At 25.6% G+C, this 17445-nt stretch overlaps 3 protein-coding genes across 3 annotated transcripts in view; 2 read left to right on the top strand and 1 right to left on the bottom strand.

Annotated features, from left to right (window-relative positions):
* LOC112685106 (DNA mismatch repair protein Msh2) overlaps positions 1-6010 on the top strand; it is a 10337-nt gene extending 4327 nt beyond the window's left edge. The window contains exons 3-16 of the mRNA XM_025556880.1: positions 2409-2532; positions 2630-2763; positions 2832-2945; positions 3036-3392; positions 3461-3642; positions 3731-3928; positions 4002-4347; positions 4410-4584; positions 4642-4863; positions 4939-5171; positions 5235-5326; positions 5422-5644; positions 5711-5779; positions 5849-6010. Of these exons, the coding sequence (XP_025412665.1) occupies positions 2409-2532; positions 2630-2763; positions 2832-2945; positions 3036-3392; positions 3461-3642; positions 3731-3928; positions 4002-4347; positions 4410-4584; positions 4642-4863; positions 4939-5171; positions 5235-5326; positions 5422-5644; positions 5711-5779; positions 5849-5971 (2592 nt within the window). The 3' untranslated portion in view covers positions 5972-6010. The remainder of the gene's footprint in view (positions 1-2408; positions 2533-2629; positions 2764-2831; positions 2946-3035; positions 3393-3460; positions 3643-3730; positions 3929-4001; positions 4348-4409; positions 4585-4641; positions 4864-4938; positions 5172-5234; positions 5327-5421; positions 5645-5710; positions 5780-5848) is intronic.
* Positions 6011-11460: 5450 nt separating this feature from the next.
* Positions 11461-14692, top strand: LOC112685123 (thymidylate synthase). Its single transcript, XM_025556906.1, has 5 exons — positions 11461-11500; positions 11579-11732; positions 11788-11967; positions 13362-13708; positions 14089-14692. The coding sequence occupies exons 1-5, from the start codon at positions 11498-11500 to the stop codon at positions 14296-14298; spliced, it is 894 nt and encodes a 297-aa protein (XP_025412691.1). The 5' UTR covers positions 11461-11497; the 3' UTR covers positions 14299-14692.
* Positions 14693-14805: 113 nt separating this feature from the next.
* On the bottom strand, positions 14806-17391 carry LOC112685124 (uncharacterized protein C6orf106 homolog). The gene is made up of 5 exons (XM_025556907.1): positions 17124-17391; positions 16937-17056; positions 16603-16832; positions 15251-15411; positions 14806-15050 (listed from the first exon to the last, which is right to left on the bottom strand). Exons 1-5 carry the CDS (start codon positions 17279-17281, stop codon positions 15006-15008), a joined length of 714 nt encoding a protein of 237 aa, XP_025412692.1. The 5' UTR covers positions 17282-17391; the 3' UTR covers positions 14806-15005.
* Between the last annotated feature and the right edge of the window lie 54 nt (positions 17392-17445).

Below are 17445 nucleotides of genomic sequence, written 5' to 3'. Positions count from 1 at the left end.
TTAAAGTATTGGTGATTTTTATTATATTAATTATATTTATTTTTTCAATATCTAACTTCAATACATAAAATTTAATTAATTTATCATTTTTCTATGATTCAATTTTGAGATTCCTAATAAAATTTGTTTGAATTATATTAAATGGTAAACACATATAAATGAGATAAAGAACTAAAAAGGAACAAAATTATTTAGTATTTGAAATATATTTAACTACTATAAAAATTAATAATTAATCCTTAAATTTATATTTGAACTTTCTAGACTGTAGAAGTATAGGAGGTTTAAGACAAGGGTGGCTGATCCCAAATAGTTGTGAGAAAGATAAAGGAGAAGAAGAGTCAGTAGAAGTTAAATATTTACTTCTATTCAACTAAATAGAATAAATGCACACTTAAATTAAACATATATAAATAATAGAGGATAATAATATGTTTTTGTTAATATTTGGATCTTTACATAAACTTGTTTATTGGGACATATTATATTCTCGAAGAAATATATAAAAGATCTAAATAAAATATGTATTTTAATTTAAAACTACGGAATTATTTTTTTATTATAGAGTAAAATCTTTTAAGTATAACAGTCATTATTACACTAGATTTATATAAATTACATATTTCACCCAATGATATTATTCAAAATAGAAGAGAAAATTGAAAATATAGTTAAAACATAATTAACTATTTTTATTATTTTAAATAGTAATCATATCTACATTTTTATGAATATTGAAAATATTTATTATTGAATTCTTATCTACAAAAATATTTCTAGATTTATAGGTACTAATTACAGTAGCAGATACTGACTTTTATTACATCACTAGTGTTATGTCATTGAAAATAATATAAGTTTTAATTATATTAAAAATTTAATAATTTGATAATATTGTAGATTTTATATAGATATATGTTTTCATATCGTAAAGCAAAATACTTTAAATTTCTTTTAAATGTTGATATCCAATTTTGAAATTTTTTATTTATAGTTTTTTATTTACAATTAATTTATAAGAAGTTGACTTATAAAATAAAATAAAAATCCTAACCTTAATAATTTTATTATAACTTAATCACTTGTAAATAATAATTAATAGTTATTCATAAAGATTGTTATATAATATTTTTTATTTTTTCTACATATTAAATTTAAAAATGTTATTCTTACCTTTAGTGTTAATTGCATTTTTATATGTAGTTAAATAAACTAATAAATATATAATATTATAATATTACATAGAACAGCATTAACACAAACAATATGCACTCTGAATTTAACTTTTTAAATGATTAAAATGAAAGAAATTATTAAGATTTATATAATTCACTAACTTGTTTATTCAATAGATAATGGAAATATTATACATTTTGAGGAAATGGAAAATAGGTTGTTCTGACCATGAACTTTTACAGATTACCTTAACCCTTAAGCTTAATGTTGTCTGAGAATTGTTTAGTGCAGGGTTCATCTACATACGTCACAAAAAAATTTTTTTTTTATTATTTTCAATATTTTTGTTGTTCAGATGTATTAATTTAACTGTAATTTCTTTGTTATTTTTAATTTAATACTTATGATTTTTACCAATCATTTCTTACTTAAAATTATTACAAAAAATGTTTTTATATAGATTTCTTATGAGATAATGAAACTTAACAGGTTAACTGCCACAGCAATTTTTAATGTTAATAAAATATTGTTAAGTGTACCAGTTATGGTACACGGCTGAACATTACATTCGTGTTACGTATACTATTTAAGGTACACTGGAATCATTGACAAATACTATTCAAATACTTAAAGCATAAATTAAAAATCTTATTTTCTTATTGTTTTAGCTTAGCGAAATTGACAAACATTATAACAAATGTTATGTGTTACTTGGAAATACTACAGTGTACCATATCTGGTACACGTGGCAGTTAACCTGTTAATTATCAATGTTAGCATTATTTCTTATTTGATATAATAATTTATTTAAACTTAAATTCTAGAATATTTTTTTCATTATTGACTTAATTATAAATTATTTATTTACTTATAACAAACGATGAATTTAAAAATCTTATTCATACCTTTATTAAAAGATAAAATACTATCAACAAAGCTATTAGTGTTTTTAATAATATAAATTGAAAATATTTGTATAAACAATTAAGCCACAATCTTTAGACCTTGATTTAAAACTCATTAAATTTTTTCTAATATTTTTGAACACAAAGTATAAAAACTGTAAACTAATGACCCTTATTTGTTAGATTAATATAATGTCCTTGTATCAAATTATTTATTGTGTTAAATTTTCATACATTTATCAATATAAAATTAATTTGCTTGGCCTTTAAATGTTAAAATATTTTATTGACGTTATCTCAAACTCCTGTCTTGAACTTTTTCTCTAGAAACCATTAACAACCATTCGTTTTTTCAACCGACAAGATTATTATACAGTACATGGTCAAGATGCTATTTTTGCTGCTAAAGATTTTTATAAAACAAATCATTCCATAAAAACCATTGGATCAGGTGATTCTGTTTATAACCTATTAATATTATAGATAAACTTAAAATAAAACATTTCCCTTTCTGTTAATTAATTATAACTGTTATGGTGTTAATTTAGATGACGATACACTAGAATCATTGATATTCAACAAAGCCAATTTTGAAGCATATATCAGACAATTATTGTTGATCAATCATTATAAAGTAGAAGTATTTGTCAATAAAGGAGGAAAATGGGCTCTAGATTTTAAAGTATCATTATTATTATAAAATATATTTAAACTTTGTATACATTTTTTTTATACAATTACATTTTGTAGGGTTCACCAGGCAACTTATTACAATTTGAAGATTTACTATTTGGAAATGTGGATCAAATAGAAGCAAATATAGTTATTGCTTTAAAGCTCAGTCCAAACTTCAGAAATAATAAGGTTTTTATTTTTTTTTAATTTAAATATTACAATATCTTAATAAAAATAATAATAAACTAAATACTCTACTCTTTGTATTGCATATCTTAGTTAGTTGGATTAGGAGCTGTTGACACAGTTGAACATAAATTCCAACTTAGTGAATTTACTGATGATGAATTTTTTTCTCATACTGAATCAATGATGATTAAAGTATCACCCAAAGAATGCATTCTCATGATAGATGGTAATAATCCTGATGTTGAACAGTTAAACAAAGTGATTGAACGATGTGGAATACTTGTAACTATGAGAAAAAAATCTGAATTCAGCACTGATACTTTAATACAAGATTTAAACAAATTAATTATATTTGAAGAAGGACAACAACTCAATGCCCACACATTACCCCAATTACAACTTGAAATTGCTTCTACTGCAATTGCAGCAGTTATTAAATACCTTGAAGTATATAAGATAATTTATAATATATGTAAAATATTTATATTATCATTAAATATTTATGTACATTTTAGTTATTGTCTGATTCGGATAATCTCAACCAATTTACTATTGAAAATCTATCATATGAAAAATTTGTTCATTTAGACAATGCTGGTGTTCAAGCACTTAATCTTTTTTCAAACTTAGGAACCATGTCCAAAACTGACTCTATGCTTGGAATTTTTGATAAATGTCGCACACCCCATGGACATAGGTTTGTTTTGTTTCTGTCGTATTAATTTAGCATCATATTTTATAGAAAAAAAAAATGTATTTTGTTTGCTTATATAATTAATGTTTAGGTTATTAACTCAATGGATTAGACAGCCCTTGACTGATATGAATAAAATAAATGAACGTTTAGATATTGTTGAAACACTGGTCACAGGCACAGATATTCGACAACAACTATATGATCAACATTTGCGTACAATACCTGATCTTCAAGCTCTAATGCGTAAGATTCAACGAAAAAAGGCTAACCTCCAAGACTGTTATAGGTATTAATATATTTCTTGATAAATTAAATAAATATATTATGATTATTTTTATATCTCTTATTTTGTACATTAGAATTTATCAAGCAATTAAAAAACTTCCTGACCTTGTAGAAACCTTAAGCTATTCAAGCAATAAAACTCTCAATAGTGTTATTACTAATCCATTAAAAGAATTTATTAATGATATGAGTAAATATCAAGCTATGATTGAAGAAACAATTGATTTTAACCTTGTTGAACGTGGTGAATTTCTTATAAAATCTGAGTTTGATGAAGAGCTACAAAAAATGAGAAATGAAATGGATGATTATGAAAAAAAAATGAGATCCAATTTGGCCAAAACTTCTGGAGTTCTTGGAATACCTGTTAAATTAGATTCAAATTCCCAGTATGGATTCTTCTTTAAAGTGTCATTAAAAGTGAATATTCTATTCAATTACATTATTGAACTCTAAAAAAAAAAAAAAATTGATTTTTGTAGGATTGTAAAACTGTTTCAAACAATAAATTATTTGAAGTACTTGACACTACCAAAGGTGGTGGTATGCGTTTTAGATCTTCAAAATTAACTGATCTTAATACACATTACCAATGTATACATCAAAATTACTTGGGACATCAAAAAGATATTGTAGTTGAAGTCATTCAAACTGCCAGTATAATTCATTTTTAATTTTAAAAATAAACATTTTTCATGTTACATTTATGTATAGGTAGTTACAATGCAACTTTATTAAATCTGAGTCGAACTATAGCTCAATTGGATGTTTTAACAAGCTTTGCTATGCTGGCGGCTAGTTCATTACGTCCATATGTAAGACCAAATTTACATCCTCAAGGTACAGGTTTGTTAAACTTAAAACAAGTGAGACATCCTTGTGTTGAGTTACAAGATTCCGTGTCTTACATACCTAATGATGCATATTTTGAACAAGGTACATTTTAGATTTATATATTAATTAATATTTTAATCTTTTAATTTATTATTTATTGTTTGATATTTATTTTAGGAAAATGTACTTTCAATGTAATAACTGGTCCAAATATGGGGGGTAAAAGTACATACATAAGAAGTGTTGCTGTTGCTGTTTTTATGGCACATATGGGAAGTTTTGTCCCATGTGATAGCGCAGATATTAGTGTAGTTGACGCTATTTTAGCTAGAGTTGGAGCAAATGATTCTCAAATTAAAGGATTATCTACGTTCATGGTGGAAATGATAGAGACTGTATCAATTATTAAAGTACATAACTTATAAATACAAATATTTTAACTATCTTAACATATATCTTCATATTCAATCTAGAAAGCTACTGCAGAATCATTAGTAATTATTGATGAGTTAGGTAGAGGTACTTCAACTTATGAGGGCTGTGGAATAGCTTGTTCTATTGCAGAGTAAGTACAACATTGGCAACTTGGTTTATGAAACATGATCAATTACTATGATGTACCAACATTGTTTTGCTATACCTAAATTATATTTTTATTAGATATCTGGCATCCAAAACCAAAGCATTTACTTTATTTGCAACCCATTTCCATGAATTAACCAAACTTCATGAGACCATACCAACAATTGTCAATAAACATGTTTCTGCAGTGACATCAAATGATAGTCTTACACTTTTGTATCAAGTTCAACCAGGATCATGTGATAAAAGTTTTGGTATTCATGTTGCTACTATGGCAAAGTTTCCAAAAAACGTTATACAAGTACTTATTTCATTACAAAAAACCCCTTAGTTTCCAATTAATAGTTTTTTTTTTTCCAAACATTAGAATGCATCAAAGAAACTTGCTCTATTAGAAAGTTTTCAAAATACACAAACTTTGGAAGATCAACAAAAAGTATTACAAAGTTTTTTAGAAGTCAATAGTTTTTTATCAGCTATTCAATTAATCTTTTTTTTTTTTTAGGAAATCAATGAAACTGATAGAGAAAAATTTCTTAATGAATGCAAACGCTTTGCTCAAGAATGTGCTTCATCTGATGATGAATTATTTAATTGTATCAAAAAATTGAGAACAGAGTTCCTATAACAATAGTAATATTACATATATATTTACTAATTACTATTATATTTTAAGACTTAATTTATAATTATTATTATTTAATTGCTCTTTAATTATTTTGTGTTCATTTTTACAAAGATAAAATTAATAGTTTATGATATGCATAAGATTTTGTGTATTCTAAACTTTATTAAATTAACATATAGGTTAACATATATTAACATATATCCTAAATTTTTATAATTCAAATAAAACCGGATTACAATTACATCTTATTCCTAAAAATACATGTATTAATTATCACAGCAAATTGTAGTATACTATAAGATTTGAAGTTTATTACTATTGTTTGATCTGAAATATTAATATCTGATAAGTTAATTACTTATTATATTGGTATAAAATATTGTATCTAGATTCTCAATGTTACCCATAAATAGAGTTTTTAACCTATAGATCTTTAAAACCCAAAAATATGCATATAATATATTTATTATTAATAATTATTAATTAGTATTACCACATTAAACATTTAAAAATAACAAATGATTATAAACTTATTTAAAAATTACTAAATTTCTTAAAATATGTGCCTTCCCAGTTTTTTAAATTTTATTTAAAATTTTAATTTTTTCAAAATTACTTAAAAACTACTATTATCAACTGCCAGTCGTTCATACTATGAGTTTGTTTATCAAGAATATACATTAATATTCTAAAGGTATTACTAACATCTTTAGTTTCACATGAATGTTTTATAATTACTTTGGTTGATACAGCTGATACAACCCTTGTATTATCTAAGAATAAAGTTATTTTTGCAATACAAAAATTATAAGAAGATGTAAGTTGTATATTGCAAATACTAACCTTCAGCATATAAAAAAATATTCTTACAAACCAATGTACTAAAATGACACCGGAACACATTGAACAATATATAGTAATTAATTGTTATTGTAAAATTAATTAAATTAAATATATTTAAAACCAAAATAATAAAATTAATAAATTAATAAAATAAATTTAAACTGATTTTTTTTTTTTATTATTAAAAGAATATTTTGCATATTTAAGGACATAAAAACATCAAATTTTAAGAATGTTAAAATAATATAAATCCGACCTCTAGTTATAACATACAGATATTATATTATTTAAAGGAGAGTACTTAATAATGCGGCCACGAAAAATTATAGTACGCGTAGGCAGTAGTTCCATTGAAAATGACAAAATCTTCAAGTAATTCTCTGGCGTGTTGCCTTTCCTTGAGACCGGGCCATGAGGATTTCCTCTATGTGTGTACCTTAACGCAGTTTTGTTAAAAGTAGAACAGAAAATTACATTGCATACGCACACTGATAAAACATGGCCAAAACGTTTTTGCTTTAAAACAATTAGTCATGACTGATAATTTTCCAACTTTTGTTTTTAATAGGCTGAATTGGGGAATTACAGTTGGAGAAAATACCATAGCCCCCTCCCAAAAAAAAAAAAATCTAAATACGTCCTTGGGGCCCCACAAATTATATATTACGATTATTACTTTATTTGTAAATAAAAATAATATAGTCCTAGTACGCAAATCGCCACCCGCGTGGTCGTGCGGTCTTCTCAGTAAACGGATTGTGATCGATGAAAATTAAGATGGTACCAATTACGCATTGCTTTGAAGTATTATACGCACATGTACTTGTAAAATTGTTTATCGTCGACGACAGTTCGAAATAATAATAATAATACAAAAAAATATAGATTTATATAAACAATTAATAAATTAATAAATTAATATATTTGTATGGGGCCCCTCAAAATTCTGCACCGGGCCCCGAAAACCGTCGGGCCAGCACTGTGTAATATGGAAATATATCTTATCTAGTGCAAGGTCTTGTTAATTTATTCATTAATTATCATGTATTATTTTATTTTATAATTAAATGTTTGTGTGACCAAACCACGGTCTTAAAATAGATTCTAAGGCCGTGGTTTGAAAAAAAATCTAAACAGCACACGTGAGTGCACGGCATTCGTTAACTGTTGAATTATCGATAACCGTTGGCCATCGTTCTGAAAACTATAACAATTATTATTAGATCAGCAGATTCTTACCTTATTAGTCATTATGATTCTACGGTTCGCTTAACCTATTATACTTGGTTCGCAATAATCGGCGACGTAATTACGCGAACAGATTGTGTATAACAACAATGGCGCCGATGTATGTTTTTTTGAGATATTACATATAATTAAAAGAATAATTGCAATAAATGTTGAGTATATTAAGTTATAACTAGGGCTTGGGACTTCTAGGAACTTGCATGTTTTTAAATAATTATCAAAAACATAGCTAAGTAATATATAAATTTGTTTCATAGCAATACAAGTTTATATTTAAAATTTATAGTTGCATATTTTGCATATTTGACTATTTTTCATTTTATAAATGCATATTTGACAATTATTCATATGAAGGAGTAAGTTTTTAAATTTTATAAAAAAAAATTATGATTTATTTCTTCATATATCACGTGACTTGGAACTCAAGGTGTCCAATAGGTGCACTAACTGAATGCATTAAAATAATTAAAACTACAAAAAACGTATACATTCTGCAAATATTGAAAAATCTGCACAAGCTAAGGCTAACTACAAAAAAATATCGAACATTTTAAATAGAAAAATGATTCTATGGATGGATTGCCTACAGATATTAGTAGTAGTTGCCTACGATTTTTTAAGTTTGCACCAATAAGTTCCGTAGACGTGTAACGCTCCTTTTCTAAATATAATATTATTTTGGCTGATAACAGGCAGTCATTTAAATTTTCCAACTTAAGAAAATATCTTGTATTCCAATGTAATTCTCAAAGTTAGAAGAATTATAACTACATTAAAAATAAAAAAAAATGTTTTCAATTTAATTTATTTTTAAAACCATATTAAGTATTTTGTTGTAGATAAAAATTCAAAATAAGATGAAAAAAAGAAAAAATTATCTCAGATCATCATATCTATCATATATAAAAATATTATAATTTATTACTAGTTAAATTTTTTTATTTAATTAATTATGACAAATATAATCTTTTTAAATACATATTTTAATAGCATATTTATTGATTCTTTAGGGCATAAATGCATACATATTTTAAGGTTTTTAAGAGCATGAAGTCCCTAGCCCTAGTTATAACTATAATTTAGAAAAGGTCTTATATCCAAAATCTAAATTGCTATAACTTATACATCCTAGTGCCATTGTACCCATCTAAATTAGGTACTGCATCAGCAATATCTATGCATAGAAACAGTGGCGTCTTAATTACCCATAACGCCTTATGGCAGAGGTTCCCAGCCAGGGTGCCGCAAACATTTATTGAGGTTAGCGTGAAATTATTTGAAATATATTTTTTAAGAAAAAAAGATTTCATGAAAAATATAACGCTCTGAGTAAAACACATAGTATAACATAAACCTATTATGTTTCATATAATTTGTAGTTATATTGCGTTGTTTGGTGTATTTTAATTTTCATACCGGTTTGATTGGTATCGCAAATAATATTATGTAATAATAATTAAATATAAAAATATATAATTAATGTTCATTGTAATAATTTGTTTAATAAATTATAATGTGTGTATATACCTACAACTTTTAAATAGTCGGTATATACATATAGGCATAATACATATAGGACGGACAAAAGAAAATATGAGAAAATAGGGATATAGAGATCAAGACATAACTTGCAAATGTGGACAAGAGCAGACAACGTAACACCTACTTGTTTGCCCACGAGAGCCAAGCCCATGTATACAAGAGGATCTTATGATAAGCAACCAGAAAGCGGTAAATACAGCTATATACTGGACAAAATAAAATATATAGCTAATATGCAATGTATATTACTATACTCGTAACGATGATATTAGTGTGTTACCTATTATTATTCATATTTTACTTACTTGATAATATTTATTTAGTTTTATTTTGTTTTATAAATTACATGTTTATTTCATTTTAAATATATGATGCCTGACACGAGAAAAAAAATATAAGCATTCAGAGTAAATATTACAATTGCCTTTTATATTTATAAGAACTACTTTATAAATAATGTTATGACATTCGTGTATATATATAACCTACTTCCACTCAAACCTATCGAACCACCACAATCCCTTGTTCCAAACTTATATGTTAGCAACATCCCAGGTGATTCCACAAGGCATTTAAAACGCAAATTGTGCCAGGACCTTTAAAATGCCTAGTATTGTGAAGTTAAAGAGGTAGAAACTTGGAATTTGACTCAAAGTTATATAGTTATAGTGTAAGTAAAGGCAAAAATCAAAAAAAAATTTTTTAAATTAGTGTCATTTTTGGTAGAGGTATTTTAAATGTAGGGGTACGTGAATGAAAATATTTCGATTCGATAGAAACGCCAATAACGATGGTCGTCGATAACAAGTAAAAAACGGCGGAAACTGACCAAACCTAACATTATTATACACATTTTTAAATAATTAGACTACTTTTGAGACAGTTAATTTTGTGCATGCGCACATAATAACTTTATATTATTTAACAATAACTTTTATGTGGCAACCACCTATTATAACCACTAATTATTTTCCCTATTTTTTTAATGAATTTTGGTAGCTTAATAAACTTTCGTAGTCCAAAATTCACCAAGTTACAGTAATTTACATAGACATAATATTATGTCTATGGTAATTTAAAAAAATAATGATAAAATGTGCGGGATTTTCAGTATTTTTACTGTAATTCTGAAAATAATTGTTCTAGGGTTATTCAGATTTGAAATTTTTACCTTTATTTATTAAGGTGATATTTACACGTTATTACAATTTTAATTACTATTCATTTTCACTTAAATTTGTGCAAGAATTATAACTTATAGCATATTCCACATTGAATTAATAGGTTTAGACAATTATTTGAAGAATTTATACGTTAATTTATTTAATAACTAAATTAACTCAATTAAGAATTAAATTTGTAATTAATTATTAATACATTTCATTAATTTCAATAGATCCATTTATTTTAGCGAAATAAATAACATATTTGTTTACGTTTTTGCTTTAATTTATAATTCTTGCACAAATTTAAGTTAAAATTAACAGTAGTTAAAATTAAAATAACGTATAAATATCACCTTTTTTCACCACGAATTACATAAATAATAATTTCGAATTAATTCTGAAACATATACAGCAAAATAAATGTTTGCAAATAACGTACCTACTAAATGTTTGCAAGAAAAAATTCTTGAATATAATTTTTTTTTTGGGACTGTAAACATTGTCCATCATAATCTTTGGTTCTATAGAGACAACCGACAGTTCTGGTTTTGTTATCTATCGTAGAGTGTCACGTTGTTATCGTCTGTTCACAAGTTAAATTATTCTTTGATTAGACGTTTTTCATTAGAATTCAAATTTATAATTATTGTTCTTATTAAAAATTCTTATATAATTTAAATGTTATTTGATTTTTAATTCCATATTTTCTTTAATTTAATGTCGAAAAATGGTAATATAATTATTATTTTTATTATTACAAGTATAAATGTATTGGATCAAATTTAACTATTTTCTATCTTTCATATAGATTGACAGTCAAGAAAATTTGGAAAATAAAGATGAACAGCAGTACTTGGATCATATAAAAAAAATTTTAGAAAATGGACATAAAAAAATGGATAGAACCAAAGTAGGAACACTTTCATTGTTTGGTGTTCAGATGCGATATGATTTGAAGAATGGTAAAAATTGATAATTAACATAAATTGATTACTATTGTATATTAATTTACTTTAGGTGTTTTCCCCTTATTAACAACAAAACGTGTGTTTTGGCGTGGTGTTGTTGAAGAATTATTATGGTTCATTAAAGGTTCTACCAATTCTAAAGATCTGTCTGAAAAAGATGTTAAAATTTGGGATGCAAACAGTACACGTTCATACTTAGATTCCATTGGACTTATTAATCGCGAAGAAGGTAATTTGAAAATATATAGTTATAACTAGGGCTCGGAAGTTTATGACATTAAAAACATTAAAAAATGATCTTAAAAAAGATGCAAATATGACATAAAAAAAAAACCTAAAAAATTTACAAATATTTGTTTTAAATTAATAAAAATACATTTTTTAAAATTATTTTACTCTATTTTATTGTGATGTTCTATATAAATTTATTAAAACTTACAAATTACTCAAAATATAACTTAATAGGTAATAGTTGTATGTGATGTTATCAAAAGTAAATGAACGACAATTATCTGTTTATAAATATTTATATTTAGAGACACTTCTCTCCACGTCCATTGAAGTGATTGGAAGGCACAGACAAGCACTAACTGACATTTTAATTTTCGTCATTTTGAAAATATTACAAATAAATAATAAAATTTAGATATAATAGATATTATTCACTATAACATGACAATGAGGCGATGACTGTAATCGATGAGATAAAATCGAATACTAATCGAAAATTAGAAAAAATAATAAAATTTAGTTATTATAATATTCACTACAATGCCATCATAAGCGTGTGCAGACATAACTGGCAGGGTAGTCAAACATAACACATTATCATTTAATATTAACAAAAAATTTGCATTCGTAACTTCATTTAACTTAAAAACTATATTTCTCCAGTATTCTTACATTTTTTTTAACGTTAACTAATGTTTCGAAGTGGTTGAAAATAATATGTTTATTTATTATTGTGATCATATTGAATATTTTGGTGAGGGTGGGAAGTTTCACAGAATAGTCAAGTACCTACCCTGACTACCCCGTGTGCACGCTTATGAATGCCATTACTATGAATGTAATCTGCAAGATAAAATTGGACAAGTCTTAAGTTATCGATATAATGTTTGACAAAAAAAAAAATTTTTTTCAAGAAACGATAACTAGTGAACTAGTGTGAAATGAGTAAAAATAAATAAAAATGTCAAAAAATGACATAAAAAGTAATAAACAGCAAAAAAAAATGCAAAATAAAAATTAGTTATTCGGATTTACCTGCTAATGAAACACATTTGTGGCCAGAACATTGTATAAAAAGTTCCAAAAAAAAAAATGTAAATCAATGTAATGTATCAACTTCTGAGCCCTAATTATAACCAACAACATTTTACGAAACAATTTTTCTTGTAATGAATATGACCATTGAGTTTAAGAATAGTCATAGTTATAGAACAAATTGTGGTTATATTTCTGGAAGTGAATAAATAGATATTTTTAATTTCAGTTTTAAATAATTAAATAATTCATATATACTTAAATTTTTTGCAAATATAGAACTGAAAAACTTTTTTATAATTTTCTTCTATATTCAATTTAAATTTATAGTTTATATTATAAAAATATTTTATTCAGGTGATTTGGGACCTGTTTATGGATTTCAGTGGAGACATTATGGAGCTGAGTATGTTAATGTACGAACAGATTACTCAGGAAAAGGTATTGATCAACTTCAAAGAGTCATTGATACAATTAAAACTAACCCAGATGATAGGCGAATGCTGATGATCGCTTGGAACCCATGTGATGTACCTAAAATGGCTTTACCACCATGTCACTGTCTAGTACAATTTTTTGTAGCTGATGGATATCTGTCATGTCAAATGTACCAAAGATCAGCAGATATGGGTCTTGGAGTACCATTTAATATTGCTAGTTATTCATTACTCACTTATATGATAGCACATGTCACTGATTTAAAAGTAAGTATCATAATATTACAATTTGATTGATTTTATTATATAGATAGTATTTTTTGATAATATATAATTCTAGCAGTGGTTTATTTTCATTATTTTATCTTTCAATTTAAAGTAAAGTTCTATTATACAGAGAAAACATTTATTAGTTGAAAGTTATTTTTAAACATTTTTATGTTTTAAAACATTAAAAGAATGAATAGATTATGTATGTAAATTGTATAGGAAATTAATTACATGAATAGCTTAAAGTTGTTATTAGCACCATAGAAAGAAAAAATATTTTTTAATAAACCAAGGATCTTGAATTTGTTTTACTTAGTAACTATATAATAATATAGAATTATTAATAATTCAATTTTTTTATTTTTTTTTATTTTTAGCCTGGTGAATTCATTCATACATTGGGCGATAGCCATATTTATCTTAACCATATCGATGCTCTTAATATCCAACTTCAAAGAAAACCTAGGCCATTCCCAAAATTAACCTTTAATAGAAAGGTTAACAGTATAGATGATTTTAAATACAATGACTTTTCATTAAATGGTTACAACCCATATCCAAAAATACCCATGGAAATGGCTGTATGAAAAGCAGGATTAAGTGTGAATATATGAAGTGAACAAATTTTAATAAAATATTTTATATTAAGTAATGGTGTATACATGCAAACAATATTTAAGTAACGTAGACCTGTTAATGTAAATTTAACATTCATTTCATACATCTTATGTCTAAATGATGTATAACAATAAGCCTTTGAGCAATATAAATTATGGCAACATGGCATTATTTTGTTTAAGATACAAAAGTAAATCCAACATATTCTTTTTATTTAAGATATTTGTAAATTCAATATACACATCAAAAATGCAAATTGTATTTGATTGACCATAAAAAAAAAAAAAAAAGTTTTTGTAAAATGTCTTATTATATTTCAATAAAACTAGTTATACTTACAGAACTAGTTATTTAGTTATGTAACAAAAAATATATATGGTCATGATAAAACATTTAAATATAAACTGTACAATTTATATAACAGACACCTGATCATGACATAATTTAACTTGGATTTTCCAATGAATTCAATAATAGAAAATATATATATATATATATATTTTAATTAAATTCTTAATATTAATTTTCACACTTTCAATTTTATTTTAACCTGTCAATTATATCTATGTAATTTTCAGTTAATTTAAAACTAATTTTTATTAAAATAATGTTTGTAACAAAATTAAAAATATGATAATTTTCCAATGTTCAACAATCAAATGAGTCAATTCCAAAATCACAATAAATCACTTTCCATATTGTTTTGAGATTGATCAGTGTCCTTAAAAAAAATCACACATGATAAAGAGCTAATCAATAAATAATAATCTCATTAATAACTAAGAATTCAATTAATCTTAAAATAATGACATTTGTAAAAAAATTAATATTCTAACACACTAAGTATTTTTTTTAAAAAAAATAAAAATGCAGTTGCTAAATTTAATTTTTAATGATTAGTAATACTTTATTACAACTTACTTGGTTTGGTGGTTGGTTTGGTTGTGGTGTAAATGGATTAATGACATCAGGTTGATTTTGCATTTCAGATGAACCCAAATTAATGCTTTCTACCAATTGTCTAGATAGTTCATTTTGAAATGAATCATTATCTTCTACTTGCACTAGTGTCCAAATAATATCTGTAATGGGTTAAATAATTATTAAACAATTTTTTTACAAATTTGACCTAAAAAATTAAAACCAATATATGCGTGGATCATTGTTAAATTATTTAAATATAATGTATACATTATAAATTTGAATGAACATAGGCACAAAGAGTTCTTAAATAGATATTAACAATAAATACTATACTTACAGGATATTTAAAAAAAATGTAATGTATTTAACATGCATCATTCAATTATATATTATGTCAAAAATAAATTATAGTGATGTTTACTACGAACATGTAAAAAACAATAAATAATGGTTCTTTCAATACCCACACAGATAACACAATTTAAATAATAGAGGCCTAACAAGAATAACCTATTGAAAAATTAAATAGGTTTAACTTTCAAAACATCTATCCAAGGTCCATCCCGTCATATGTCCCAATATAACAGGGACACATAACCCTCTCCCAGCACTTTTGTCCATAGGCCACCAGTGGATGTATAAGGGGCACTTAATCTTAGGGTCATCAGTATGTGCGCATCAACAGATTGATTAATCAAGGAGCTTTAGTGACAAATGATTATTACGTGGTGACTATTTCACTTTTAAATTCATTTTTTAATTTGAGTTTTTTGTGCAAATGTTGAAAAGTGTCCAGCTTTAATTCATCAAATTTTGTGTCTGTCTAACTTTATTTCAAACTCATTATACTCTTATGATAGTTATAAGTGTCCAGCTCTTCAGAACCCGAATACCTACTATGGAACAAGTAAGTGCTCTTTCATTTGGCTTGCCAGACTGTCTAGTTTTACTCATCGGCTTTCGAACCTTTGTAACTGAGAGCTTTCTCTTAAACAATGAAGAAGGTAATCAACCCACTACACCCTATTCTCTCACCTCCCTGTTATAATATTTTATTTTTATATTTATATTTTCGGTTTATGACAACAATAATATCAATTAGTACTGTACTGTAATTTTAATTAAATTTTACTACTTCTTTTAAGTGGTATATTTTCTTCAAGCACTGGAGAATAACAATTGATAAATCATAACTTTCATAGTTAAAAATAGTTTTGATTAAGAATTTAATCCCTAAGGGAATATTATTTTGAATTTTTTATTTGTTTTAACTTAATCATGATAGCTAAAAAAAATTCATAGAAATGATGAAGCATTTAATGTATAAATAAATAAATACATTTATTTACCTCCAAAATATGTCCCGGTTGGTAACATCATACGCCATTTAGATTGATATGAACCAGGCTTAGATGGTGTTACAAAATCAGTGCATAAAGTCATAGTACATCCGGGTTCAAGTGTAGTAGTAGGCAATGAAGTATAGACAGAAATAAAATCGCCTCCATTAAACTGAAGAGTACATCCTGGTGGCCAGGCAATTCGACCATTATTCTTTACTTCCCAACATTTGGTGAATCTACAGTTTAAACACAAATGTTAATGCTATTAAAATAATTTTTGTACAAATAAAAACGTATATAAATACATTAAGAGTTATATTTAGTACCATTAATATATTACCTAAGATTTGGTGGCAACTGTAGGACATTTTCACTATTTTCATCTCTTACCAAAGACATAGATGGGAGTGCACCTTCAGAGTTAACGTCAAAATATGTCCCAACAGCTCTATGCATATTCCTATAGCACACACACATTAAAATTTTAAATATATGTCATCGTACGTGATTATTTATTATTTAATTACCAGTCATTCATTTCTAAGAAAAAAACTGCTGCAGATTCTGTAAGCTGATCACCGATTAATTCTCGCAGACCTTTAACCAGATTTTCTTTGTCCGTCGTACACATACAATTGAACTGGCGCAAAAGGTTCTGGTCCAACGGGTCATTATCTACGTCCATTTTTTCAAATTCTGCTGCCACAGGATAATATTGGAAAAACTATTTAGGTCACACAACAGCACATTAATGGAGATAATTTTTTGAGATTGCACTGATATTTATTTTGTTATTATTGCATTTGATAATGAACTTATAATGATATTGGTAGAAGTTATTGAATTTGT

This window comes from Sipha flava, unplaced genomic scaffold (assembly GCF_003268045.1).
Source record: "Sipha flava isolate LNK unplaced genomic scaffold, YSA_version1 266_pilon_pilon, whole genome shotgun sequence".
Taxonomy (NCBI): Eukaryota; Metazoa; Arthropoda; class Insecta; order Hemiptera; family Aphididae; genus Sipha; species Sipha flava.
This window is presented reverse-complemented; position numbering and strand designations above follow the sequence as displayed.